The sequence below is a fragment of the Suillus plorans genome (genome assembly GCF_016647745.1).
Source record: "Suillus plorans strain S12 chromosome Unknown HD556scaffold_103, whole genome shotgun sequence".
NCBI classification, from domain to species: domain Eukaryota; kingdom Fungi; phylum Basidiomycota; class Agaricomycetes; order Boletales; family Suillaceae; genus Suillus; species Suillus plorans.
The window spans coordinates 108,434-134,887 of NW_024537487.1; the positions used below are offsets into that span (position 1 = coordinate 108,434).

General features: G+C 48.8%; 12 protein-coding genes across 12 annotated transcripts; 5 read left to right on the forward strand and 7 right to left on the reverse strand.

Moving 5' to 3' along the window:
* Positions 1–2,238: 2,238 nt before the first annotated feature.
* On the reverse strand, positions 2,239–2,914 carry HD556DRAFT_1419971 (uncharacterized protein). Its single transcript, XM_041304446.1, has one exon. The coding sequence runs from the start codon at positions 2,903–2,905 to the stop codon at positions 2,390–2,392; it is 516 nt and encodes a 171-aa protein (XP_041153289.1). The 5' UTR covers positions 2,906–2,914; the 3' UTR covers positions 2,239–2,389.
* Positions 2,915–3,850: 936 nt separating this feature from the next.
* Positions 3,851–4,413, reverse strand: HD556DRAFT_1456361 (uncharacterized protein; the record flags this gene model as incomplete). The annotated part of the gene is made up of 2 exons (XM_041308140.1): positions 4,166–4,413; positions 3,851–4,122 (listed from the first exon to the last, which is right to left on the reverse strand). Coding segments are annotated over exons 1-2 (438 nt in total), but the record flags the coding sequence as incomplete, so codon positions are not given.
* Positions 4,414–6,465: 2,052 nt separating this feature from the next.
* On the forward strand, positions 6,466–6,915 carry HD556DRAFT_1419986 (uncharacterized protein; the record flags this gene model as incomplete). The annotated part of the gene is made up of 3 exons (XM_041304447.1): positions 6,466–6,541; positions 6,590–6,823; positions 6,888–6,915. 2 exons carry the CDS (start codon positions 6,466–6,468, stop codon positions 6,787–6,789), a joined length of 276 nt encoding a protein of 91 aa, XP_041153291.1. The 3' UTR covers positions 6,790–6,823; positions 6,888–6,915.
* Positions 6,916–7,623: 708 nt separating this feature from the next.
* HD556DRAFT_1249238 (uncharacterized protein) lies at positions 7,624–10,320 on the reverse strand (the record flags this gene model as incomplete). Its single annotated transcript, XM_041298826.1, has 7 exons — positions 7,624–8,321; positions 8,369–8,691; positions 8,740–8,962; positions 9,023–9,399; positions 9,447–9,595; positions 9,644–10,048; positions 10,108–10,320. 7 exons carry the CDS (start codon positions 10,318–10,320, stop codon positions 7,624–7,626), a joined length of 2,388 nt encoding a protein of 795 aa, XP_041153292.1.
* A 40-nt stretch (positions 10,321–10,360) lies between these two features.
* On the reverse strand, positions 10,361–10,837 carry HD556DRAFT_1196901 (uncharacterized protein; the record flags this gene model as incomplete). The annotated part of the gene is made up of 2 exons (XM_041296295.1): positions 10,361–10,553; positions 10,659–10,837. Coding segments are annotated over 2 exons (372 nt in total), but the record flags the coding sequence as incomplete, so codon positions are not given.
* Positions 10,838–11,228: 391 nt separating this feature from the next.
* On the forward strand, positions 11,229–11,779 carry HD556DRAFT_1450361 (uncharacterized protein; the record flags this gene model as incomplete). Its single annotated transcript, XM_041307750.1, has 3 exons — positions 11,229–11,256; positions 11,306–11,502; positions 11,555–11,779. The coding sequence occupies 3 exons, from the start codon at positions 11,229–11,231 to the stop codon at positions 11,777–11,779; spliced, it is 450 nt and encodes a 149-aa protein (XP_041153294.1).
* A 325-nt stretch (positions 11,780–12,104) lies between these two features.
* Positions 12,105–13,039, forward strand: HD556DRAFT_1313983 (uncharacterized protein; the record flags this gene model as incomplete). The annotated part of the gene is made up of 4 exons (XM_041300869.1): positions 12,105–12,169; positions 12,220–12,283; positions 12,341–12,722; positions 12,768–13,039. The coding sequence occupies 4 exons, from the start codon at positions 12,105–12,107 to the stop codon at positions 13,037–13,039; spliced, it is 783 nt and encodes a 260-aa protein (XP_041153295.1).
* Positions 13,040–14,816: 1,777 nt separating this feature from the next.
* HD556DRAFT_1249292 (uncharacterized protein) lies at positions 14,817–16,306 on the forward strand (the record flags this gene model as incomplete). Its single annotated transcript, XM_041298831.1, has 4 exons — positions 14,817–15,201; positions 15,251–15,459; positions 15,507–15,696; positions 15,753–16,306. The coding sequence occupies 4 exons, from the start codon at positions 14,817–14,819 to the stop codon at positions 16,304–16,306; spliced, it is 1,338 nt and encodes a 445-aa protein (XP_041153296.1).
* Positions 16,307–18,828: 2,522 nt separating this feature from the next.
* On the reverse strand, positions 18,829–20,415 carry HD556DRAFT_1420002 (pyridoxal phosphate-dependent transferase). The gene is made up of 4 exons (XM_041304448.1): positions 20,010–20,415; positions 19,614–19,960; positions 19,147–19,560; positions 18,829–19,094 (listed from the first exon to the last, which is right to left on the reverse strand). The coding sequence occupies exons 1-4, from the start codon at positions 20,359–20,361 to the stop codon at positions 18,933–18,935; spliced, it is 1,275 nt and encodes a 424-aa protein (XP_041153297.1). The 5' UTR covers positions 20,362–20,415; the 3' UTR covers positions 18,829–18,932.
* A 1,176-nt stretch (positions 20,416–21,591) lies between these two features.
* HD556DRAFT_1450364 (uncharacterized protein) lies at positions 21,592–21,866 on the forward strand (the record flags this gene model as incomplete). The annotated part of the gene is made up of 2 exons (XM_041307751.1): positions 21,592–21,699; positions 21,750–21,866. The coding sequence occupies 2 exons, from the start codon at positions 21,592–21,594 to the stop codon at positions 21,864–21,866; spliced, it is 225 nt and encodes a 74-aa protein (XP_041153298.1).
* A 543-nt stretch (positions 21,867–22,409) lies between these two features.
* HD556DRAFT_92259 (uncharacterized protein) lies at positions 22,410–24,905 on the reverse strand. Its single transcript, XM_041312040.1, has 4 exons — positions 24,813–24,905; positions 24,697–24,762; positions 23,815–24,643; positions 22,410–23,759 (listed from the first exon to the last, which is right to left on the reverse strand). Exons 1-4 carry the CDS (start codon positions 24,826–24,828, stop codon positions 22,502–22,504), a joined length of 2,169 nt encoding a protein of 722 aa, XP_041153299.1. The 5' UTR covers positions 24,829–24,905; the 3' UTR covers positions 22,410–22,501.
* Positions 24,852–26,335, reverse strand: HD556DRAFT_1279221 (uncharacterized protein; the record flags this gene model as incomplete). Its single annotated transcript, XM_041299269.1, has 6 exons — positions 26,135–26,335; positions 26,042–26,086; positions 25,905–25,988; positions 25,808–25,858; positions 25,580–25,751; positions 24,852–25,532 (listed from the first exon to the last, which is right to left on the reverse strand). Exons 1-6 carry the CDS (start codon positions 26,230–26,232, stop codon positions 24,852–24,854), a joined length of 1,131 nt encoding a protein of 376 aa, XP_041153300.1. The 5' UTR covers positions 26,233–26,335.
* Positions 26,336–26,454: the final 119 nt, after the last annotated feature.

The window sequence follows — 26,454 nt, forward strand, 5'->3', positions numbered from 1 at the left end:
CATGATTTAGGCTGCCATGGTGCAATGCTGCAATATTGTCACAGGCTTCGATGACCATTGAGATTAGATGATCAATACTAACGTCCCTTTCCTTGAGAAAGCCTTGCATAGCCGTGTGATGCCAAAAAAAATAGAGAACACTTAGCAAGGGGGACACGCTTTTCCCTATGTAGGCTACAACATGATTTAGGCTGCCATGGTGCAACCCTGCAATATTGTCACAAGCTTCGATGACCATCGAGATTAGATGATCAATACTAATGTCCCTTTCCTTGAGAAAGCCTTGCATAGCCTTGTGATGCAAAAATAATTGTGGTAAAATTAGAACGCACAAAGTAGTTAGAACACATATACTATTACTCCTCACTGTCTACAAAGGAGAAATGTCACAGCATTGTCATGGGCCGTGCATGTTAAGCTGGATTTGCGGGCATCCATGGGTTTGTATGTACAACTCTAATAGTTCATAGTATAAAAGATGATATGTGGCGAGAACAGATTTGCGACGCAGTATACTTCCCACGGCTACAAAATCAAGGACTCATGCTTTCTCTGATGATAGTGGACAAGGGACATGCGGACGACTCCATCATTCCCATCTAGTTTTGGCCATAAATTGTCAATGAGAGAATACGAGTAAAAGTGGCCGTATCGAATTCCGATCTGTGCATGTTACATGCATATAAGATCGAATACATTAAGATCATCGAAAGTCGGACTTATCCCTCCTTTTTTGTCAAATGCTCCTACGATATCCTTGCTCTTGATCGCGAGCCGAGCGTGGAACCTCGCCAGTGACAGTGTCTAGTTTTGGCCCTGTGGAAACAACCTCACCTCCCCCAGTCGACATTTACATGCTGGTCTCCTAAATATTCTCGTCTCATGACCGTTGTTCCTTATGCATGACAAGCGTCTATCAAGTCAGAGACGACTAATGATTCAATATCGATTTCGTTGAGGTCTTGATACTTCCCACTTCCGTACATATGCTGCCCCGTGACATCCTCTATTCCAAGACTCTAACACAGTATGCAAGTACCGTCAGCATTAGAGGACCAATGATTATTGACCAAAGCTCTCCAGCTTGTTGCTGGCTGCAATCCTCAACTCCTTTACAGTAATGATGATCCCCTCTCCCTGCTCTAAATCTTGCATCTCATGTCCCATCTCCTGTAGTTGCCTCTTCTCTTGCATGTGCTCCTCCAACATTTCGACCACGTAATCCACATTTTTGATGAGCTGCTCGAGATCAGATTTCGAAGCAATCTGCATATACTGATTTGTGCCATCCACAAGGACAAGAAGGAGCTTGAAAGAGCGCGCGTTGTTAATGTTATAGGGAGAACACATCCACGTGCTTCTCATCACGTCCCACCACTGCTGCTCCGTAACAGAATCAAGCGATGTGATTGATGTGTGTTGAGGTGTGGTTTGGAGGAGGATACCAGCTATGTAAAAGGCACGCCCCGTGGGTAATTCAGAATTGCAGTACTGTGGAATCATGCTAATGCACTGATCTATGTGGTGGTCCCCAAACAAATGGGGGTGCCAGTCGGAATTTCTTGTGAGGGCACAGACTAGTTTGAGATAGCACAAGTCGCGGCAATAATCGAAAAAGAGGTCGGGATCATCATTGGCAGGTGTTGTACCTGGGTGTGGACAAACCACAGACAGGATAGCGGGGGAGAGCTTAGTCAAAACAATGTCCCGTAGCCTCGCATCATCAATGGCGGCGATCAAGGCAATTTGTTCTCGGGCACCGTGAGCAGCGCGAAGAGCGGCATGGCGTAAATGGAGAGGCATGTTCCTGTCCATGCAGGCGATGAGCCCCTCGATGAACAAATGCTGTTTAGTGGGGCTGCAGCAGACCCCCATACTACCCAGTACCAAAAGGATGTCATATGCCGTTTCGTGGTCGTCGGAATATATGAGATCAAAGTAGTCGACCACCCAGTCGAAGTCTTCTGGCGAGTGGGATTCATTTCCCCACCAAAACCAATCCCACACCAGGGCAGGGTCACAGGATACCATAGCAGCAGCGAAAGTGAAGTGCAGTGCATTTTGTGGAGCTGCCAACGAAACCGAGGCATCGTTTTGTTCGGATGACCTCGCTCGTGAATAAATCTTCCTGCAGACGTCCAGGTTCCGCATGGTGTGGGATGTAGGAGAAGAAAAGTGAATTTTGGCAAGCTCAATGATGCGGTTAATAATATCAAGGAGTTTCCATGCCTGGTGTATGACTCCTGTGCTATCATTGTCAAGCTCGCCTCCATCCCATGCCCATAGAGCCTTTTGGAACTGCGCCAAAAGAGACTCGCTGAGTAGAGGCAGAGCAGAACTACATCATCTCTTTGTTAATCATGGCAGAAAACTACCAAATGAGTCGATGTCACCTTTTATCAATCCGAACTATGTCTTTCTTGTCAACCTGAGCCCCGACCATGACGCAGGCAAGAAGAATGCAATTGGCTAGGATTTGATTCAACGGAGAGGATGGGGATGATAGCAATTTTGATAACACTGTTATCACGAGGTTTTCTATGGATTTATTCACTCGCCCAGTGACGAAGTGATAAGGAAGAAGATGTGACAGCCGCTCATAGACAGAGTCAGGGCAAGCCTCTGGGAAAGAAAAACTCCAGCTATAACCATCTCGACAAAGGTCTAGAGTTGTGTTAAGCATCGTTCGGTCGGCTACGCGCACATAAATCTGAAGAAACACGTTGAAGTCTTCTGTCCCACGGATAATAAATTCGCCACAGTCAGGATATGCCTGAAGAACACATCCATAGTATAGGTGACTTAGAGCTGTTGTACATGCCAATGCCTTCTCCTCCAAAGACAGTACGATGCGCCTCTGAATGTTGACGCAGCTCATAAAAATATCAAACAGCTGATGCAGCATGTCTGAAACATCAAGATCCAGGGGCCATTCGACCTGCGGGACAAGACTGGCAGCAGCCAGAAATACTTCAGGATCCGTAGATGTCTCGAGCAGCCACTTGACGCTATACGCTTCGAGATTGCTGGTGGGTATGTCAGGGAGGTCAAGATTAAGGGTATCATCATTCTCCGCCAAAACATCCGGATCCGGGTCGAGCGGTTGTACCTCTGAGTCCACAACCTTTGTTGAAGAACTCGGAACTAAAGAACGCAGCCGGTTATGAAGCCTGGTGATGAACTGCCGAAGAGATCGTCGTGTGAATGTACCTATCGCAAGTGCAGGGCCTAGGGAGTGAATGAGCCTCGAGTATCTTTGTGATAGTAGATGAGATTGTCACCTATAAATACTTCAGACAATCGGGTCCATCCCGAACTGACGATACTAAATGATCGTTTGAGCATGCCTGACATGAAACGGTCAAAACCTGCACACATGGAAGAAGACACACCTCACCTTGCAGTAACGTCATGGCCCGCCGGAAATAACAGGAAATTGGTTTGAATACCTGGTGTAGAACCCCTGCGATGTTGATTCAGATGGGGAACGAACACCAGAATTCGGCAAAACAATGTTACTGTCGATGTGCAACGCGTATAATAGCGTTGATATCGGTGTCTGAAATGGACAAGCGGTAGATATCAAACAAGCCATTACAGTCAGGGAATAAAACAGAAATCCGAAGACCATCGTTCCGATGATGACCCAGGTGATGCTTGCCTGCTCGCACCACAAATGGGCGCCAAGAGAGCTCCCAAAGAGAAGAAGAGAGATCTGAAGTAAGACCGGAAACGACTGCATGACAGCATCAAAATACCATGTCACGATGCCATCGAACTGCTCTTGCCTGCACTTCCCTTGCTGCTCCTGCGAGCCGCGGCCATATCTGTTCGACTTATAGTACCCCAGCCACTGCATTCCCAGCACGGCCCCGAATGCAGCGAGCAAGCTCATGGACAAACTCGCATATGCGATCGTTTGGACCCATAAGGTCGACGCGGTCGGAGACCACCCAGATGCTGGGTCTACGGGAGTGGAGCCTGCCTCGGCGAGATTGCTGAGTCCGATCAACACGAGTTGCTTCAAAAGGGCATTCGTAGTGTCACTAGGGTCGGGACTGAAATCGGACTCCATCGCTACAATGAAAGATGTGCCGACAGCAGAGAAAAGACCAGACTGGTCTAACATCAGCCTCAAAACGGAATACAGATAAGCAGGCTGAACTTATGAAGATCAGGACGATGTTCATGTTGCTGGTGTATTGCTCGAGGAACTCACTGTCATGTTCCTCAGCGACTCTTTTGTACACCCTCCAGAAATGAGACCGTTCATCCTTTCCAGTCTTCGACGCAATGGTCGAGTCCTTGAGAACCTCCAACACTTCCCTCATGACATTTGCTCTGCGCGTAGGGTGTGATCAGCTGTGATCGCTTGGCTTCAACTTTTTGGCTCACAATTCGCTTAGAGTCGGCTCGATCTTCTCTGCCTCAAGCTTTGCCGCCTCGCTGAGACGAATGAGGAGGATGTTTGGCGTCATTATCGACAAGGACTCACAGAGTCAAATCGTCGACTGGTGGAACATTGGATGTACTTTGCTGTGTCAGAGGTCCCGATGGTCGCGAAGGTCCAGCATTCGAGCTGCAGTCATAGTAAGGAGTGGCGCAGATGCCCATCAGGGAAGAAACACATACATCCTTGATGGCAGCTCTGCCAAGGGTTCAACATTGATCTTCTCCCTGTCTTGCTGTTAGACAAGCAAGTGATAGATTTCAGGAAGCTGCAACTCACTCCTCGGTGAGTCCTACGACGTCGTTTTGTGAGAGAAGCTGCTCATCGTTGTGGGTGCGTTGATCCTCGGCGTCGTCGGTGGCTGATGCTTGTGACATGAGGAATTTAGTGGTACTATTGAATTCCAATAAAAGCTAGTGAAATAGAGTCTGTTACGGACTAGGATAGTTCGAGCTCTCCCTAGGCGGATTGCCTAATCTGATAGCGGGCTCGCTATTGGAGAGACGGGGATCTTCTCTCGAATGAGAGGTTCGGGGGTTCCACTTAAGGTAGCGTCGGCTTTCCTTAAGGTGCGGCTTAGACTGAAGGACTGGGACTGTCTTTCAGAGGAAGTTCTGGATAAAACCTAGTAGAATCAAGTAGGGAATATACATGATTCTGTCTGCTCTATATACTGTCGTCCGTGTGCACAGACCAATACTACGTTCGGTAGGTAGGTATGAGTGTGTCTATACAAGGGCATCTTATCTGATGCCATGCGGGCGATTATCTATACATGAGGCTTACCATGCCTCTCTTATCTGTCCTCAAGGCGAAGCATGCCTTGGAGTCTAACTGCGCATGCTGCGGCATGCGGCTTCTCTTCTGACCATGAGGCAGAGCTTCCTCATGATCCGGGTCGAGGACCATCTAGGTCCGTCCAGATGTAGCCTAGGCTGGTCTAGGTCATCTAACGGCATCCAGGCCGTTCTAGGCGTCTCTACGAGTCTCCGTTGAGTCGGTAAGTCTTCCAATGACGGTGTATAGGCGGGATAGGGGCTAAGGTCATGATGACCTCCGTAGGAGGGGTTCTCGGTTACATGTTATTGTAACAGAGTCTGAGATGAGTGGACAGAGTAGACTCAGAGTGGTACACAGCAAGTCATTTAGGCGGCTATGACTCGAACACGTGCTTGTGAGCATTGATGCCGAAAGTTTTCGTGAGAGCTCCCTGCAGTGAACTGAGACCTTATCACCATCATGGTGATAGATCCTTCTAGGCCCAGTCTTTATGCATGGCACTCCATTGAAGTAGTTCAAGCTGACATGTGTTTGGCACCTACGCTCAGATAAGTCGAGCTTTTGTGGAGGGGTGTGCACTGAGAGCTCTGTTTATACTGGAAGTTACGAACGACTCCTCGTAATTATGCGATGACCCCGAAATGCCGATTGAGGAGAAGATTTCGTCAAGGGAGGGCAGCTTCAATGTCGTAAAATGTCTTTGTCTCAGATTTGGGGCCTTAGGATTTTGCCGCATCACTGCCGCATCCATGCCGCACCCTACACAACAAGTGTCTTATATGCGTATATAATATGTCTACGTCGTCCACAAAGGTCTTAAATATGATTTATGATTAAGAGATACCATAGTACATGTTTTTGTGTAAGAATTATTGTGGTATCATAGTGAATATAGTACTTCATGGGTGCGGTAGTGACGCGGTAGGGTGCGGCAGGGTGCGGCAATTCTGAGATTTTGTGGCTGTGTGGTGCGGCAATACTGAGATTTTGTGGCTGTGGGATGCGGCAATTCTGAGATTTGGTGGCTATGCACTACCGCACCGCACCAACGCATCCTTCTTACCAAGTATACTGCGACTGCCATAGACGCTCCTCCCAAGTTCGACGAGTGGGCTCTCAGTGGTCTGACCAAGGACAAATATGTACATGTGCACCCTCATCATACAATATACGGACTAACAACCATGCATCTCACATATGAATCAATGCACCCAGTCACAGGCGAGCACAACAGCATGCTCATCCTCCGCACATCAAGTACTTCCATTCACCTTCCTTGGCCGTGGCTGGGGCCATGGTTTTGGCTTTTTGGTATGTTTCTCTTTCTTAACAACTTCGGGCTCACTTCCTTCACTAAAGTTCAGCCCACACTGTTGGTTGGCACTGTTTTAATGCAACCTCCCACTGTGAATATGAAAACGACGCACATCCAGTTCTCCTTCAAATTCTGGTGCATACGGATCTCGGTCACCATGATTTCAGTGCTCGGGGAGACCCTCATATGGATTCCATCGGTCTTGGTGCGTGCCACTGAGTCGTATATAACAGATTGTAACTAGCAGGTGCCTGTCGAGAGTGACAGGTCATTGTAAAGTGGGTGCTCTAGAATCTATATAGTCTGGACTCTGAATGTCATCGTCTCATACTATATTACTAGGACTCACTGCTGCTGCGCCCACTACCGCATCTGTGCCGCAACACGCCCAACACGTCCTCTAAATTCAACCTCTCAAAGGCATATCCGAGAGGCGCATAGTTGATGAGTTCGACGAGTAATGCTGCTAGGTCAATTAGCTTGGGTATGATTAGAGTAGTTGTCGGAAATGAGCGTTGAATGTTGGTTTCGGTGTGGTGCGTTAGTGGTGCGGCAAGTTGCGGCAGTGATGCGGCAAAATACCTGAGCCCTCAGATTTGTTAAGTCGTCGATTTCACACGATTCTAAATATATTTACACAATCCCTGTATTTCATTCGATGTCACCTGTGGTTCCCACGTACCTGATCTAATAAGATATGACAGCTGCGTGTGCTGGCGGGTCTAAAACGACGTGTTTCTAATTATCCCCAGCCAAATGAATAAAGGCTGGATACTGAGGGGCCTTCAGTGGTGCAAAGAGAGTACTGGTGGTGTTCCAGCAGTGTCGGCACCTATCTCCGTACCCCGCGTGCTAATATTAGCTCATTTAGAATGCCGCCGGCTGTCGGATGTAATGGGCGAGGCCACGTCAGCACCAATCATTCGTGCTCGCTGTTGCCGACAGCGAGCTCGTGTATTTCGCGTGGATGTGCACAGATTGGAGGCGGACTTTTTTGCATAGGTAGTATTACATGTATATAATGATGTACTACGTCGTTCTACAGCCAAAATGCAATCCCTATGATGAGCTCAAACATTCAAACATCTAAGGTCACCTGTAGAATACTCTCGAGAACGCGAGCATGCTCCTCACCATCCACGTCAGCATTCTCATCGTCCTCAAGGTCCTCCAGTGCATCATCCTCGCCTTCAGGCACCATGCTAAGCCCATCAGCAACCAGCTGCGCAGGAATACAGACTATAGGGGAGCTTGCGCTGGCTCCCGGTCCTCGTTCAACACTCTCACCCGGCGTGATGGATCCTGTAAAGCCCTCCAGCATACTGATATCATGCAGGCGCTGATAGTGGTGTCCAGCGAACCGCGCGCGAATCTTGCAGTGCAAGGAAACTTGATGAGCAAGCCCGGGGTGCAAAGTTTGCAGCTGCTTCTCGCACTCTGTCAGGTACCGGCTCTCGTCGTGTAGGTAAGTGGCTAGACGTCTGATTTCGATGTCGAGACGCTGTATTTCCTCACGGGCACGGCGCGTCTTGAAATATGTATCCATGGTCAGGCGTCCGGTGGGTGTTGCCCAAGGACGTTGTGATATGTCTTGACGTGCGTCACGGAGGAGATCGAAGTCGGAAAGAAAGGCGTATTCAACGACTTCCTCCCATGAAAGGGAGGCACGCGGGGGGCGTAGTGCTCGAGCAGCAGTGTTGTACCTGTCTAGTGCCGTCCGAATGGCCGCTGACCGTACTTGCAGCGCCTTGCCAATGTGTTTGCGCAGTTTGTAGCCTGACAATGCCATCAATATTGAGTAAGACACAAGCATCAAAACTCACCCGTCCCCGCTTGATTCATCTTCGAAAGTTCAAAAATTCGAGCAACAACCAGACCCTCCAGATGGTCCAGCGCACGCTGAAACTTTCGGTTTGCCACTAGACGACCCACATCTTTCCACTCCTGGTCTTCCTGTTCCCATCTACGAGTCACGCCGAGCTTCATTTCAAGTTCCTGGACAGCCTTGAGGTCCTTCTCGTAGTTTTCCATGGCATGCCTACGTGTCGTCTCGATCCTGTTCGTTGACGCGATATCATGGGGTCCGAACTCTACAGTGCTTGGCGTAGTGACGGTCCAAGCTGCAGTAGCAGCATCGAGGTCCTTCCTAAAAATTCGTTAGTAGTCAGCGAGCAGACAAAAGACCCTTACTCACTTGCTACCTGATAGATTCAAGAGTTTTTGCCAGTATTCCATCTGGATGGTCTCGTGGTTCGGTTCATGACTCAATGATGTGAGATAGGCTCGTTCCTCGGCCAACCAGGTGTCAAAGACACTCTTGTCCTCGAGGCCAAGCTCATGCATGAGCTTGGGCAGGGAGTTGGTGCCGTCAGAGATGATGCGGAGCGCCTGCTTGTAGTTGTTATATAAGAATGTACCTGGATACGAAAAAATCACATGTTATTCTGAGCACGCTGGTGATCGATTAAAAGACTTACTAAGATTTGCATAGATCTCATAATCATCGTTATGTTCAAAGTAATGGGCGATAGCTTGACGCCGGTGAAACACGCTCGCGTATCGCACAGAGGAGGCAAGTGCATTCGACTTCGAAAATGTCCGTTCGCAGCCCTCGAGGTCTTCCAGCCCAAGGCCATCCACATATGTGGCGAGATGGTCAAGCTGACAGAGACGTTGGTGGGCGTGTCCATGGAATGCCCCAACAAGTGAGGTATGATTGAGTTCCCGTGCGCGCTGACCTAGTGAACTACGGCTGAGTGTAGTCTTAAAGCGACAGCCGATGTCGTAACCTCCTCCAAGGTTGCTGCCGAATGTATCGAGAAGTTTTGAGACGACGGCTAGAGGGTACTTTGCTCTGAAAAATGGGTCAGCAAGCAAGCAAACAGGGGATTAATGACTTACTGTTCTCCACTTTGGACCATGTCGGCTATCACGAGCGAGAAACCATGCCTGCAGATAGACATAAATATACCTGACTCGTCGAAAACACCCCACATCTTCTTCGTCTTTTCATCTCGCATATTTTTCCAGCGTCCTGCGCAAGGATTGTCCTGCAGTCAAATTAGCACAGTGTGAAGCTAAGAATGAAGAAAATAAACCTTGTCGTCATCAAGGGATAACATATCGGCAGGCGAGTCTCTTGCAAACTGTTCGATGTACTCGTTTAACAAATAACGGTCGCCACCGACAACTTGCGTGGTGGGTAACTCTGATGAGCGTTGGGCCAAGGGAGAATTGTCGTCAGAGTCCAAATCATCCTGCGTCGACTTTTTCAAGACTCGCTTAAGTGAGTCATTGCCGTCCATTGCATAGAGTAAGCTGAATTTTATGGGGACTTCACCTTGCAGTTTGTATGTACATGCTGGACAAGCATGCTTTAAGCGCCAGTGAGGGTCTCCACGGCGAAGTGCCTCGTCGACTAGCATATTGACACTGGTGAGAATCTGTAGGTAAACGTCCAGCGCAATCGAGAATTGGCGAGATAGATAAGCGTAAAATTGAACCTGTTCAATGTTTTAAATCATTGCGTGTTTGGGTGTTGACATAGACATTAGGTACGCACCCCTTGCAAGTCACACAATGTCTTTACGTAAGCTTGAATAGAGAAATGAGGATTTCGTTGATGTGCGGTGTGATAGAGTTCGAGGGCCTGTACTGTTAAGCCAGTAGTTGGACTTATGGGTGAGGAGGGAATGATGCCTTGTCGTACAAGGGCTGATGCAATAAACGAGTCCGTCGATAGTATGGTGAGAGGAACTTTCTCAGCGCCTATCATATAGTATGTCAGCACAGTGCATGTTTATGACGTACATCGTACAAAATACATCCACCACCTTGATCTGGATGGAACCCTCCGCTGTGTTCTCCCGGGCCTGAGAAGTGTTCTTATGGTGCGCAAAAAACCCGCAGTCGCCGCTGGCAGCATTGCTAATTGAGAGATGCCAATCGAGGTAGGCCTTTGTCAAGGCTGGCATCTGTCTATCGAATGCCTCGGTGCGCCGCCGTGTCCTATCACGCCTCGTCCTGTAGTCTGGCCTGCGAGACTTTGTATTGGCATTTCTGGGGATCATCTCAGTAAGTACTACGAGTTGTGTGATATATTATGGTACTCACATGTTGTAGAAATCCCCTAGTAGCTCTCTGGTAAGCTCGTGGAACTCTCCTCCCGCATGACTGATGTCCACTGGCTCAGATCCATCGAGGACGTTCATACCGGGGTCATCGTGAGTCTCGAAATCGAAGTCGTCCTGTTCTCGAAGCGCCTCAAGTGCGCGTTTCTCATCTGCTGTCAGTGCTAGGTAATTTTATTTGGTCAGGTTTCATACTATCACTTGGAAATTATAAGCTCACCTTCTGCGCGAGCTCGTTTGCGGACATTCGTACCAGCTGCCCGCTCAGCAATCTTACTTGGCCCTAGGACCTCTCGTGTTGGATGCAGCACACGGTCCCGATGAGACACAACGTGGCGGATCCTTGAGCTGGTAAGTCCCGTCTTGTTGCGTGGTCGTTTGTTGGGGCGTCCTAATGCCATTGACAAATATGATATAGATTTACCTTTGCGCGATCAACGACCACTCACCTGCACGGCGCACGTCAGATGCACGTGACTAACTTATCTTTCAGCGCTGTTGCCCACTGCCAGTGATCTACGACATATACCATCAGCGTGATTCTGTGAGGATCATGAATCAGAGTATTGCTACACCACCAGGTACGTTACATTATTCCTCCACTCACATTCTGGTAACTGATCAATGTAGCTTCTGAACCTTCATCTCAGAATTGCAGGCACGCCGCGGGGACCGTCACTCGCACATGGACAAGACGTACTGTGCAGACTCGTTCCCACCGAACCGTCACCCGCACAAAGACGACGGTCGATGCCACAGAGACCAAAACTGTCAGTGAGAAGACCCGCAAAGTCGACTCTGACATCACGCAGGCAATAACTGGCCCAGTAAGTGTCCCAGCCAGTAGTGCGCGCAGTTTTATCTGACATGCCACGTTAGTCGAACATTCCCGCTGTCTTGAACACTGACATTACAATACCGAGTCTCACCCAAGATTTTCCGCGGGATAACTCTCCCTCCCCAACCGACTCGACATTCACACAAACACCTCCTACCACTCCAAGTTCATCAAGTTCATCGATTTCATCAGCGCGATCGAGTGATGTGCTATGGGATCAGCTTGAGGATTTATCAGAATATATGAATGCTGTTAGTTTAGGTTGAGATCGAGTGTCGCCTGCGGGACTTTTGAGGATGTAGAACATTATCTATGGATGCTACGAAATAATGATAACACCCTAACTTCGCATTATCAGTGTGATTGACTCTTGAGCGCTGCAGAACCATGTCTGACATTTGCACGATAATTTGATGTATTGAATACCAATAATTCTAAGGCTACATAGAACAGAGTTTGTGTCCCGAAGTGTGGCTGAATGTTGCTTCAGTTTATTGGTGTATTTTCAAATCTTGCTCTACGAGAAATTGACTCGGCTTCAGCTCATCTCTCTGCAACAACTGCAACCACCATAAAACCATGCGTCCCACCATGTATAAAACTGCAGAGGAGCGTCATGAGGCTCGACTGAAATCAAAGAAGGATAGCTATGCGCGGTAGGTATCAGCCTTTCTTATCACTTCAGCATGTAACGCACCTTTAGTAGTCACCGACTTCAAGAACAAGTGAAGTCCCGCACACGATGGCGACGTCGTCGAGGGGCAGCTGCGGTGAGTACTCATCTGAATTTGACTTATGTGCATGTTGCCAATAATATCTGCACTTAGGGTACTCAAGAACTGCTTCAGCGTCTCGATAGCTTATGGTTAACGTTAGGTTACCGCGATCGGACTCTCCAACACAAATTCCTGGAGTCACATGGGATGTCGATCGTATCCGAGGTAGACCGAGAGGGTTGGGATTCAGTCAAGCCAGGATGTGAGGCAGGGCTCGCAGAGGTAAAGGACGTGGTGAAGCAGGCATATGATTTGCACACTGAGGCCCGTGATATTGATGGGCCTCTCACAGATCAATTGCGGGATGGAATAGCATCTGTTGTAGATGCGGTAGACGTGCACGTTCGTGCATGGGAGGAGTTGTTGTCAATGATGGAACACGGAGTCGATACATACTTTGATGCGCTTCGCTATGGTTCATTGGTCTGGCAAAGTACCGCATAATGCGCGTTCAGTATGCAATATCATTGTTTTCAAGTAAAGAACACTAAATTTTCGACCGCGAGCAATGACATATCAGCCTCTCCTACCCACATGCAAGCCGCTCCCTCTCCTACCCACATGCAAACCGCTCCCGCTCACCATATCAGTCAGAAGCTAAAGACATACTTTGGATCTTCCTCCCTCACTTCCTGCACCAGACTTGCCCCCACCAAGCTGCGGTATCGGTTTAGTCACGGCCATACGATCCTGCTGGCGAATCAAGTACAGAAGGCCAAGTGCATGGTATTGAGTGATGTAGCTCGTTGAAGGGATAGGTTGGTGACTGCTGTTCGAATTTCCAGACAAGCCAAAATTAAGGTAACCACTGCCGGATGATCCGGGGAAGAAGGATGATGAAGACTTTGAGCTGACACCTGGACGACATGGATGGTGGATGACCTGGACATTTGGTCTTGTGTAGTATGTAAGTCACGTGGGTCCAGGCCCTGCAGAAGCCATGCACATTGCGGAAGCAAAATGGACTGCGGAAGCAAAATGGACCCAAGTTGAGCTAAAAATAACGATCATTGTGTGTCGTTGTAGACGTCGCCGAAGAGCCTGAACTTCGTTCCACGTCAACCTCAAAGCAAACTGCATCCCAACTTCCTGCATCCCAACTTCCTGCACTACCTCTCGCACTTAAGCGTGAACCACCTCATTCTTCCATTGTTCGTCTGGCCCATCCTTGCACAGTCACGCGAACACCGAGCCCCCTTTCTTCCTTTGGCTCATCGCTCCAAATCAGTTCTCATTATACTCCACAATATTATAGCCAGCTAGCTCAACCTCAAAGCAAACTGCATCCCAACTTCCTGCACTACCTCTCGCACTTAAGCGTGAACCACCTCATTCTTCCATTGTTCGGCTCATCGCTCCAAATCAGTTCTCATTATACTCCACAATATTACAGCCGGCTAGCTCAATTGACAGCAACACAACTCGCTATCGTGTCCATCCTCAATCAGCCCCAGGCTGATGAAATGTATGGGATTCAGATACCTGATGTGTACGAACGCGTGAGACAGGTAATCAAGACCACCGAGGAAGAATTCAGGTAAATGGATCGCGTTCATCATCGTAATGGTCCATGGTTTATTTTGTTGCGGCCAGCACCGACATAGAGTGGCTTCTTGAAGAAATATACATATTCAGCCCACTCGATGATGATCGCATGCGCTCACGCCTCGTGCATCAGTTTAGTTTCACCATTTGTACAAATCAGTGAGTCTCACTTGAAGCAACGGAGCTCTCCTTGTTCGTCCTTGCAATATACTAATGTGCGCCGCAACTAGAACACAATTATCTTATGGTCATGCGACCCTTCTCATTGCCTCACTGGAAGCCGCCTCCTCAGGGGATTTGAACTTGCACGTGATGCTGGCAGATGCAAGACATTACTACGGTGAATTTTTTTTTCCATGATTTGGCAAATATCTTGACGTGTTCTTTGGTTGACAAACAGCGCGTCGTGATTTTTTGCACGGTGCAGTTTTTTGGCCAGCGTGGCTGGTACAAATGCTCACATCCATGGATGGCTTCATCTTCCCTGATCCATTGTGTGGTGACACTGGCTTTGGCTTTTTAGGTGAGTCTCTTACAATGGTAAAATGTGCGCTGTGTAATAAAGTCATCGCTAGATCTCAATATCAGCAAGGATCTTGGAACGACAGGCCCAGTCCCTCCTGCACACGACATTCACCACTCCTCTCAGCCTCCGTTCCAATATTCCGAACCTTTTCGACAATTTGACCCTGGTCGCCCTGATCTCAGTTTCACTGCATCACTGAACTGGGATGATCCCTCACTGTACTTCGGACTCCCACCTCTCAGCGCTCTGCTCAATGAATCTCACGGCGTGTCAATTCCTCCTGTATCGAGTGATGTCCGGGCCACACTCACTTCAAGCAACACGGCCCCAGTTGAGGACAACACGCTCGAAAACTCAACAGAACTGGTCGGTAGTCTGACTCACAATACTGACGCGCATTCGACAATCGACGATACACAAGTAGATGGCCAGCAGCCCATTGAAGGCTCGCGTACGATGATTGCTCAACACAGCTCAGCTGCTCCACGCGTAGATTTGGCTGAAGCCAACAACTCTTCCTGGGCAGCACGGAATCCCGACAGGCCTGTTCTCGCATCGCGGGAACCCCTTACCACAGCGCAAAAAGCTCGTGCCAAGGCACAACGAGCATCACGCAAGATTACCTCCCAGCAACGCAAAGAGGCTGAAGATATGTTGAACAGCGCAATTCAACAAATGCTTGCCGAAGAAGCGCAGAAGGTGAACGACATCGCACTTGAGCATGGCGTGACTGTCGAGAAGGTCAAGAAGTTGATGGGAGGGATCAAAAATTACAAGAGCAGCCGCAGCGCACAACTTGAAAATGCCCTCATGCACGTGAAGGCAGAGCAAGTCAACAAAGGTGAATTTCTGTGCGTCATTCTCAACTGATTTATCTATTGTGTCTACAGATCTCCCGCGTGGTGCGAAATTTGGAGCTAAGGATCTCCGGATGTTGGTGAAGGAGGATACCGCCATGCAGAACTTGACAGAAGGAGAGAAGCAACAATATATCGACAACTTAATCGAACACCGCGCTATGCAGAACATGAGTGTTCGTGCGACGAACGCCTCCGCTGCACGTGATGTCCAGTCAACCCTTGATAATGTTTTTAAGATGGTAAGTTGCTTGATTTCACCAAGTCCTCACAACTAATGAACTCGTAGCTTGATAGTCTAGCAGTCCGGACCGGAATCTATGCCTGCGTGTTTGCCTCACGTGGACATGTATACGATACAGCTCAGGCAACGTGGTTCGGGACAGACAATGTGATGGATTTCTGGGAGGACGTCCTGCAAATGGAGGCAGACGAGATCGCAAGAAAACTGGAACAGTGGGCGTGCATGGCAGGTCGAAGTGTGTTTCACTTCACATTTTCACTTGCATATCTGCTGACTCTTACATTATCCTAGGCCTCGACGAACGTGAAACGGTGCAAAACATGCAACGTGTATGCACACGGCTCCTCAATTCAGGCCTAAGTACGTGTTTCGTTTCTCGCACTCACTCGATACTAACTAATTTTTTGTCAGAGACTGTAGCTAAGAGACGTGACATCCGCATCAACTATGCAAGCTTCGATACTGCTATCAAAGAGAAGCTCGGCATAGACCTGAGGGGCTGGCCTGAAGGCATTCCATTCCAATCCCCCACCAGCTTGAACGATCTCAACTCCCTCCTCAAGGTCCGTTGTGCACTGAAGGATGGCTCATGCCACTGGTTCCGCATGAGTCCCCGGCAACGCGAGGAGTATAATGCTCTGCTTGACGCACGCCGCAAGAAAGGAGAGGTGGTTACCAAGCCACGCAAGAAGCGCTCTGATGCAGGGGTACCTCGCAAACGAAAGGGCAAGGAAAATTCGCACCAGAGAAAGAGGGCACGAGCACCAGGGTCATCAATGCAGGCTCCAAAGAGTGCTGAGTTTGTTTGCACATCCGAGGAGGAGAGCAGCGAGGACGAAGCTTGACTTAGTAGTAGGGTGTTGACTTTGTAAGGTTTGGACCTCAAGAACCCTGTTATTCTACCTACGAAGCATTGCAATTACAGTACTCTACGTATATCTATATATCAGTGAAAGTCCGCCTCCAATCTGTGCACATCCACGCGAAATACACGAGCTCGCTGTCGGCAACAGCGAGCACGAATGATTGGTGCTGACGTGGCCTCGCCCATTACATCCGACAGCCGGCGGCATTCTAAATGAGCTAATATTAGCACGCGGGGTACGGAGATAGGTGCCGACACTGCTGGAACACCACCAGTACTCTCTCTTTGCACCACTGAAGGCCCCTCAGTATCCAGCCTTTATTCATTTGGCTGGGGATAATTAGAAACACGTCGTTTTAGACCCGCCAGCACACGCAGCTGTCATATCTTATTAGATCAGGTACGTGGGAACCACAGGTGTTCGATGTCCAGGTCAAGCTACAAACTATTTGATCGGTTTCGATCGTGGACAGCTGAGCTCGCCCATCTTCGCGTCCCAGATTTTGATCAATCCTCCTGTGGCAATCATTGATATTGATGCCTCGGGTGAGTATCTCACCGCGTACACCGCCTCGTGTCCTGTCTTGATTGGCTTCAGACCTTCGACTGGTTCGCTGCTCTTCACATCCCACACTCTTGCCGTCCCATCATGTAATCCGCTCACAACTCGCCCACCATTTGGACTCCAGCACACTGACTGCACCAAAGTAGTGTGTCCTTTCCATTTGACGACAACCTTCCCCGTCTCGACATCCCACAACCTCACTGTCCCGTCATAGCTTCCGCTGGCAATAGTCTTGCTATTTGGAGACAACGACATCATCATTATTAGTGCCTTATCCCCTTCATCTCGCCACTCGCTACCTATCTGTGCACCGCTCTCTAGGTCCCATAGTCGAAGTGAGCTGTCGCTCGAACATGTGATGATGCGCTGCCCACCGTGCGGGTGCGCAATGCCTCTAACTCACTTGGTATGGCCTCGTATCGCCTTGCAGGGGGTTACTGCCGACGTCTTTTTCACATTAGCGGCAGTGGAAGACATGATGGGCGCTCGGGGATTTCGATCAAGGGAATCGTGGACTATATGCGCGAGAGTAGATCGTCACTTCAGAATCAATTGTCCTGTGGGGGTATAAATAGTGGGTGGTTTCACTGCCCTGTCTGCTTTCACCTCACTTTGGCATGTCAATAGAAATTCCTGGAGGGATTGCTTACGAGAGGTTCTAGCCAGGCGAATTCTAACCTGGCTCATAGGACAGCTTCGGGACGACGTATCCAGTAGATATCCATCGATACCGGCCGGGGAGTATTCGTAACTTTTCCTCACTTCAGCTTTTCCTACTCCCAACTACAGTATCACTCACGGCAAAGTCCCACTTAGGACAGATTCACTCCGCGCAACAACGAGAGGGGCGGGCTGGTAGCTAAGGTAGTGGATGTTTGCTTTTGGGGTCGAGAGGGCTGCGCAAGTGTTGGTATAAGTTGCCTGCCAAGACACGCATTAGTTATCCCCGTGTTCTCTCCACAGCTTCACAGTGCTGTGCACACAAAGCGCCATATGCATCTCCGTATCTTTATTCAGCCTTGTCGAACGGTCTGATCCATTTCCGCTTTCTGGAAGTACTATTCTGCCAGCCTGTCTTGGACCATACTCGAAGGATGGTATCGTACGCTTCTCAATTTAACACAAAAGACATCGATTGGTGGGAGCTCTACTGAAGAGGTGCCGTTGGATCACTCAGACGTCATTGGGTTTGTCTTTCAGGATTGGACAAGTTTTATCGCTCTATCACACAACGAGTATCAGAATCTCCGGGCAAGTCACAGATGCCGATAGCGTGTCTTATCTCTGCTTGCCCCATGCTCAATCTATACCAGATGCGAATCTTTCTTTTTTCTACCCTGAAAGGAGGGATTGGCTCTGCCGCAGTGGTGAAAGATGCAATTTTTCATATGAATCATCATTGTTGACCCTTTCCGTTGAACGTTTTCGGCCAACCGGAAGTGAAAGATGACTGAAAGATACTTTTTCAGATCCGCAAGTCCGTTCCGTCGAAAAGGTGGTAACTTATCAGTATGGCTTAGCTAAAATGAATGGTTCAAGTTCAAGTTACATATCAGCGAGCAGATAGTGCAATGTCCGCCAATGCTCATCCATCGGAATGACACGAAAGTGAGTTTGTTTTCGTGTCCTGTCAGTCAGTGTGATACTATATTCAAATCTGTTTCAAAAGCTGTGATGGGCCTCACGGCCTGGCCTGAGGTTTTTCAAAGCCGGGACGGCACATCACTAGATGGTTTAGTGACAGCCATGATTGATTCTGGTGAATAATGCGAGAATTTGGAGGCTTAGCGCTTAATCTCAGGCTGTTTCATGCAGCACTTTGGGGCGAATGATAATGTGCATGATCACCAGACGATCGAACATGCATACGCCACGGACGAAGACCTCCGTGCTGAGATAAGTAACATCGGCGACGCACAACTTGCGAGGGCAGCAATCCTCCAGATTACATGGGCATCTCTGATGCAATGTACTAGAAAAATACATCTCCAGAACGTTCCAAGATAGTTACATATATTTTTACATGATTTTACATTATCGCTCAAGCCAAAACTTCCCTCAAAATGTCCAAGATCTTCTCCACTTCCTCGACGGTGTTATAGTGGACAAGTGAGATGCGGACGACTCCATCATTCACGTCCAGTTTTGGCCGTAAATTGTCAATGAGAGAATATGCGTAAAAGTGGCCGTATCGAATTCCGATCTGTGCAACATGCATAATCGAACACAATAAGATCATTGAAAGTAAAACTCACCCCTCCTTTTTTGTCAAACGCTCCTACGATATCCTTGCTCTTGATCGCGTTCTGTCCGACGACAACAAAGCTGACAGTGGGAACTCTTGAGAGATTAATCTCGCTTCTCCCCACAATGCGAACACCTCTGTCAACTTGTTTCGCGTCCGTCAAAAAGCGGAGTAAAGGGGCCAGAAGGGTTTGCTCGTGGTTTGCGATTGCGTTGAAAGATGCTACAAGATCATCTTCTGGTGTCAACGACTTCAGATATGGCACGATTGCCGTTGCACCATACACCAGCTCATAGCCCGGACCACCTGGTTGCAACTTATATGGCTTGTCGTCCACCTTCAGGAAATGATGTGCGATGGACGTAAGAGATGTCTGCAGAGCAGCCGATCGCACGTAGACGGCAGCATTGTGAGTCCCGTACACCTGTAAAACACAGTGTCAGATGCGAAATCGAAGAGAATCGCGGGTATCGAGACCTTGTATACAGAAAACACACAGTAATCGATATCCCACTGTCGTACGTCCATTTTTCTATGTGGTGCGTATGAAACACAATCTACAGACACTTCGACCTTTCTTGCGCCCTGTTCTTTTGCACGCTGGCGAAGTGCCTTCACTGCTTCTTCCACAGGAACCAACGATCCTAAAATATTGGAACATGCGGTGATGGCGACCAGCCTGGTTCGTGAAGAAACCAGTGGCAACAGTTCTTCAACTTTGTATGCGACTGAGTAAGGGTTTTCAGCAGATACTGGCGTAGGTTGCCAGTATTTGACCACGGCGTTGCGCCGCTCGGCCAGACGCTTCCAAGGACCATTGTTTGCTAAGGCGAACGTTTAGTTGTTTTTCTACAGGAAGATAATGTCAGAAACCTTCATGTTCATAGCTAATGATGAATTCATCTCCGGGTTGGATATCGTTTTCGAGCGCTCTAGCGATGTTCTCCAAAATCATCGTCGAACTCGGTCCAAACCCGACTTCGTCGATGGAAGCAGCATTGAACATCTCTGCAGCAGTGAAAGGGCCCTCATCCACGCGCTTGTTACTCAGCGTGCCGACGAAATAGTCAGCTCCCAACTGTACGTTAGTGTTGGTCAGATAATCTACAATCCGATCGATCACTCCTTGAGTAGTCTGCGATCCTCCCGCATTATCGGCGTAGATGTATCCTGATTGCAGGGATGGGAAGCAAGCGCGAACTTCATCGATGTCGAGGGAAGCCATCTGATCACTATTGCTGAGGAAGTGTAGTCCAAGAGAAAAGGATGACTGATGTGAATATCGTTCGATGATAGTCATTTCATTATGTATTCATATCGATATCCAATAAGGCGTAGGTTCGATCTAGGCCTGATCATGAGGCCTTGAGGACATGTTCGAACAAAATTGGGTGGACGTTTAAGGCAGTTGGTCCATTACCTGACGGAGTTTGAAAACTTGACCTACTAAATGCGCTGGCCCGCCGTATTTCAAACAGTAACTGTCTCAGCGTTGGGAATGTCTATGGAGAATACTGTCATTGGCTACTTGCTATCTCCATCGACATTCCCAAGCATCGACTGCTTGTCTTGAAATGTATAAAAATAGGGGAGCTCAGAGTACTAGGCCTAGGCCGCACTGCGTGTCCGTTCAGGTTGCCCTTTTCACTAAGATATAAGCTCAAATTACACTGTCCTGAACCTCGTCATGTACAATCATCCTCTTCTTACAGATGGCGGTAAATTCGATTCTACCATACACGAATGAGATGCGTTGACCTGGAAGCAGGTCGGTGATCCTTGAACGGGCTCCATCAGTGGCATCGTCATTCATCCTGCTACGCCCATCGCATCGAACAGTTGCCATATTACAGCATTCATCCTGGACGCGACGCGTCACTTTCTACCTGGGCGGCAAGGACATCCTCTGCGGAAACGATAAAATGATCTCAGAGTGGGCAGTGTCCAATTCAAAGGCATGTTTCTATCCTGGACTCATGTACCATAATTCAAGCATCTTTCGTGCAGATCCTGGCTATCACGAGTCATAGCCCGCGATGCATGCGTTACCTCCGAAGAACTATTCACTCAAGATATCAACGCCGATCCGAACAACCATACCCTCTATGCCCATCGTCCATTCGTTATAGTGAAAACACGACTGGGAACACACCCTTCTGGATGCGATCAATGTGAGATTTGCTAACCCATCATCGACCCCTTATGAAACATTAACTCGACGGTGACATACTCCATCAGCATTTAGCCCTTATCGATAGGCTATATTTCCAAGGGCATTTCCCTCTGCGGAAAAGGCCATGTCCGGGATGCGAGGGCGGCATTTTGTGTTGTATTTATGTACAGTTCTCGTCCAATTTTGTTCAGTCTCGATGCTACGTATACTTATGATGAACCTTTTTTGTGGTGCAATTGATAAGTGTGTAGGGCCTGGAATTTGCGTCCATGCATGATTTTTATGAGTCGGAGTCCGTACACTAGCAGCATCGAGAGTTTGACGTACATCATCCCAGACACCTCCATCGCGCTGCATTTCTCGGACGTCATCGAGAAAGTGGTTATGGAGGTATGTATCACTTATGCTAATCGATCGCACTACTGAATCCTTGGCCACAGTTCCGGACCCAACGCTCATCCGACAATTTTCTCACATCGCTCTGCAGTGGCTGGCTGCTGAAGGGCCTACGTGTCGCAGTTTCATCTGAACAGGCAGCCGCGCTTCATGTCCTTTGACAACATCATCTGCGTCTCAGATGTAAAAGCTCCACCCATTGTCCGGACTCCCCAGGAATCGGAGGCTGAGACTGCGAAGCCTACGCTAGGGAAGCTCGGATGGTCTATCAAGAACCGATGATCTAGAAGGGCAGAATGACGTGGAGCGTGAGGAAGGAGACAGACAGCGCTGACCAGGACAACACCAGTAATTTGCTTCCGGAGGACAAATTTATTGATTTCAGCGCTGTTGTTTGTACCTCTACCAACAAAAAGTGATTGTGATATATACGGAGACGAATAATTTTCAATAAGTATGCGTTTGTCACTTGGTCTTTGTCTTCCTGTAGATATCGAGGGTAGCCGAGCGCGGAGCCTCGACAGTGACAGTGTCTAGTTTTGGTCCTGTGGAACAACCTCACCTCCCCCAGTCGACATTTACATGCTGGTCTCCTAAATATTCGCATCTCATGCCCGTTGTTCCTTACGTACGACAAGCGTTTACCAAGTCAGAGACGACTAATGATTCAATATCGATTTCGTTGAGGTCTTGATACTTTCCACTGCCGTGCATCATTACACTGCCCCGTAATTTCCTCTATTCCAAGACTCTAACACAGTATGCAAGTACCGTCAACATATCAGAGGACTAATGATTATTGACCGAAGCTCTCCAGCGTGTTGCTGGCTGCAGTGCTCAACTCCTTTGCTGTAATGATGATCCCCTCTCCCTGCTCTAAATATTGCATCTCCTGTCCCATCTCCTGTAGTCGCCGCTTCTCTTGCATGCGCCCCTCCAACATTTCGACCATGTAATCCACATTTTTGATGAGCTGCTCGAGATCAGATTTCGAAGCAATCTGCATATACTGCTTTGTGCCATCCACAAGTACAAGAAGGGGCTTGAAAGAGCACATGTCAAAAATGTTATAGAGAGGATACTTCCACGCGCTTCTCATCACGTCCCACCACTGCTGCTCCGTAACAGAATCGAGCGACGTGACCGATGTCTGTTCGGATGTGATTTGGAGGAGGATACCAGCTATGTAAAAGGCATGCCCCGTGGGTAATTCGGAGTACTGTGAAATCATGCTAATGCACCGATCTATGTGATGGTCCCCAAACAAATGGGGGTGCCAGTCGGAATTTTTTGCGAGGGCACAGACAAGTTCGAGATAGCACGAGTCGCGGGCATAATTGAAAAAGAGGTCGAGATCGTCATTGGCGGGTGTTGTACCTGGGTGTGGACAAATCACAGACAGGATAGCGGGGGAGAGCTTGGTCAAAACAATGTCCCGTAGCCTTGCATCATCCATGGCATCGATCGAGGCAATTTGTTCTCGGGCACTGTGAGCAACGCGAAGAGCGGCATGACGTAAATGGAGAGGCATGTTACTGTCCATGCAGGCGATGAGCCTCTCGATGAACAGACGTTGTTTAGCGGGGCTGCAGCACACCCCCATACTACCCAGTAGCAAAAGGATGTCATATGCCGCTTCGTGGTCGTTAGAATATATGAGATCGAAGTAGTCGACCACCCAGTCGAAGTCTTCCGGCGAGTGGGGTTCATTTCCCCACCAAGACAAAACCCACACCCGGGCAGGGTCACGGGATACCTTGGCAGCAGCGAAAGTGAAGTGCAGTGCATTTCGCGGAGCTGCCAACGAAACCGAGGCATCGGATGACCTCGTTCGTGAATAAATCTTCCTGCACACGTCCAGGTTCCGCATGGAATGAGTTGAACCAAAATAACGACCTCTGGCAAGCTCGAGGATGCGATTAATAATATCAAGGAGTTTCCATGCCCGCCGTGCGACTCCTGTGCTATCATTGTCGAGCTCGCCTCCATCCCATGCCCATAGAGCCTTTTGGAACTGCGCCACAAGAGACTCGCTGAGTAGAGGCAGAGCAGAACTACATCATCTCTTTGTTAATCATGGCAGAAAACTACCAAATGAGTCAATGGCACCTTTTATCAATCCGAACTACGTCTTTCTTGTCAACCTGAACCCCGACCATGACGCAAGCAAGAAGAGTGCAATTGGCTAGGATTTGATCCGATGGAGAGGATGGGGGTGATAGCAGTTTCCATATCACTGTTATCGCGAGGTTTTCTATATATTCATTCGCTCGCCCAGTGGCGAAGTGATAAGGAAGAAGATGTGACAACTGCTCATGGACAGAGTCAGGGCAAGCCTCTGAGAAAGGAGCACGCCAGCTATTACGTCGACAAAGATTTAGAGTGGCGTTAAGCAGCGCTCGGTCGGTTGTGTGCGTGTAAATCTCAAAAAACACGTCAAAGTCTCGTCTCCCGTGGATAATAAATTGGTCGCGGTCAGGATATGCCTGAAGAACACGTCCATAGTATAGGTGACTTAGAGCCGTTGCACATGCCGACGCCTTCTCCTTCAAAGACAGTACGATGCGCCTCTGACTGTCGACGCAGCTCATAAAAATATCAAACAGCTGATGCAGCATGTCTGAAACATCGAGATCCAGGGGCCATTCGACCTGCGGGACAAGACTAGCAGCAGCGAGAAATACTTCAGGATCCGTAGATGTCTCGAGCAGCCACTTGACGCTATGTGCTTCAAGATCGCTGGTGGGTATGTCACAGAGGTCGAGGTTAAGGATGTCATCATTCTCCGGCAAAACAAACAGATCCTGGTCGAGCGGTTGTGCCTCTGAGTCCATGACCTTTGTTGAAGAACTCGGAACCAAAGAACGCAGCCGGTTATGAAGCCTGGCGATGAATTGCCGAAGAGATCGTGTGAATGTACCTATCGCAAGTGCAGGGCCTAGCGAGTGAATGAGCCTCGAGTATCTTTGTAATAATAGATGCGATTGTCACCTCTGAATGCTTCAGACAATCGGGTCCATCCCGATCTGACGATACTAAATGATCGTTTGAGCACGCCTGACATGAAACAGTCAAAACCTGCGCACATGGAAGAAGACATAACTCACCTTGCAGTAACATCATGGGCCGCTGGAAATAACAGGAAACTAGTCTGAACGCCAGGTGTAGAACCCCTGCAATGTTAATTCAGATGGAGAACGACTACCAGAATTCGGCGAAATGATCTTACTGTCGACGCGCAACACCTGTAATATCGTCGATACCAGTGTCTGAAATGGACAAGCAGGAGATATCAAACAAGCCATCACAGTCAGGGAATAAAACAGAAATCCGAAGACCGTCGTTCCAATGATGACCCAGGCGATGCTCGCCTGCTCGTACCACAAATTGGCGCCAAGAGCGATCCCAAAGAGCAGAAGAGAGATCTGAAGTAAGACCGGAAACAATTGCACGACGGCATCGAAATACCATGTGACGAGGCCATCGAACTTCTCTTGCCTGCGCTTCCCTCGCTCCTCCTGCGAGCCGCGGCCATATCTGTTCGACTTGTAGTACCCGAGCCACTGCTTTCCCAGCACAGCCCCGAACGCAGCGAGCAAGCTCGTGGACAAGCTTGCATATGCGATCGTTTGGATCCATAAGGTCGGCGCGGTCAGGGACCACGCAGATGTTGGGTCTACGGGAGTGGAGCCTGCCTCGGCAAGATTGCCGAGTCCGATCTGCACGAGTTGCTTCAAAAGGGCATTCGTGGTGTCGCTAGGGTCGGGACTGAGATTGGGCTCCATCGCGACGATGAAAGACGTGCTGACAGCGGAGAAAAGACCAGACTGGTCGAACATCAGTCTCAAAACGGAATACAGCACTCTGAACTTGCGAAGATCAAGACAATGTCCATGTCGGTAGCGTATCGCTCAAGGAACTCGCTGTCGTGTTCCTCCGCGACCCTTTTGTACACCCCCCAGAAACGAGACCGTTCGTCCTTTCCACTCTTCGACGCAATCGTCGAGTCCCGGAGAATATCCAATACCTGCTTTATGACACTTGCTCTGCGTGTGTAGGGTGTGGTCAGCTGCGATCGCTTGGCTTCAAGTCTTTGGCTCACAATTCACTTAGAGTCGGCTCGTCCTTCTGTGCCTCAAGCTTTGCCACCTCGCTGAGACGAATGAGTATGTTTGGCGTCATTATTAACAAGGACTCACGGAGTCAAATGGTCGACCGGTGGAATGTTGGATGTACTTTGCTGTACAAGAGGTCCCGACGGCCGTGAAGATCCAGCATTCGGGCTGCAGTTATAGTAAGGAGCGGCGCAAACGCCCATCAGGGAAGAAACACATACGTCCCTGATGGCAGCTCTGCCACAGGTTCAACATTGATCTTCTCCCTGTCTTGCTGTTAGACAAGTGATGTATTCGAGGAAGCTGCAACTCACTCCTCGATGAGCCCTACGACGTCGTTTTGTGAGAGAAGCTGCTTGTCGTTGTGGGTGTGTCGATCCTCGGCGTCGTCGGTGGCCGATGCTTGTGACATGAGGAAGTTAAAGAGACTCTTGTATTCCAAGAAAAGTTAGTGAAATTTGGAAGAGTCTGAGATGAGCGGACAGAGTAGACTCGGAGTGGTGCACAGCAAGTCATTTAGGCGGCTACGACTCGAACGATGACGAACACGTGCTTGCGAGCGTTGACGCCGAAAGTTTTCGTGAGAGCTCCCTGCAGTGAACTGAGACCTTATCATAATGATGGTGATAGATCC

What these genes read in the sequence shown, in the direction of transcription:
- HD556DRAFT_1419971 (XM_041304446.1), bottom strand. Translation starts at nt 2,905, where the DNA reads ATGCTGCATCAGCTGTTTGATATTTTTATGAGCTGCGTCAACATTCAG.
- HD556DRAFT_92259 (XM_041312040.1), bottom strand. An exon ending in ATTGTCTGAAGCATTCAGAG is followed by an intron (nt 24,644 to 24,696) that starts GTGACAATCGCA and finishes TTCACTCGCTAG; the next exon opens with GCCCTGCACTTGCGATAGGT. An exon ending in GTAGTTCGGATTGATAAAAG is followed by an intron (nt 23,760 to 23,814) that starts GTGCCATTGACT and finishes GAGATGATGTAG; the next exon opens with TTCTGCTCTGCCTCTACTCA.
- HD556DRAFT_1420002 (XM_041304448.1), bottom strand. Translation starts at nt 20,361, where the DNA reads ATGGCTTCCCTCGACATCGATGAAGTTCGCGCTTGCTTCCCATCCCTG. An exon ending in CATTAGCTATGAACATGAAG is followed by an intron (nt 19,961 to 20,009) that starts GTTTCTGACATT and finishes CGTTCGCCTTAG; the next exon opens with CAAACAATGGTCCTTGGAAG. An exon ending in GTGTGTTTTCTGTATACAAG is followed by an intron (nt 19,561 to 19,613) that starts GTCTCGATACCC and finishes TGTGTTTTACAG; the next exon opens with GTGTACGGGACTCACAATGC.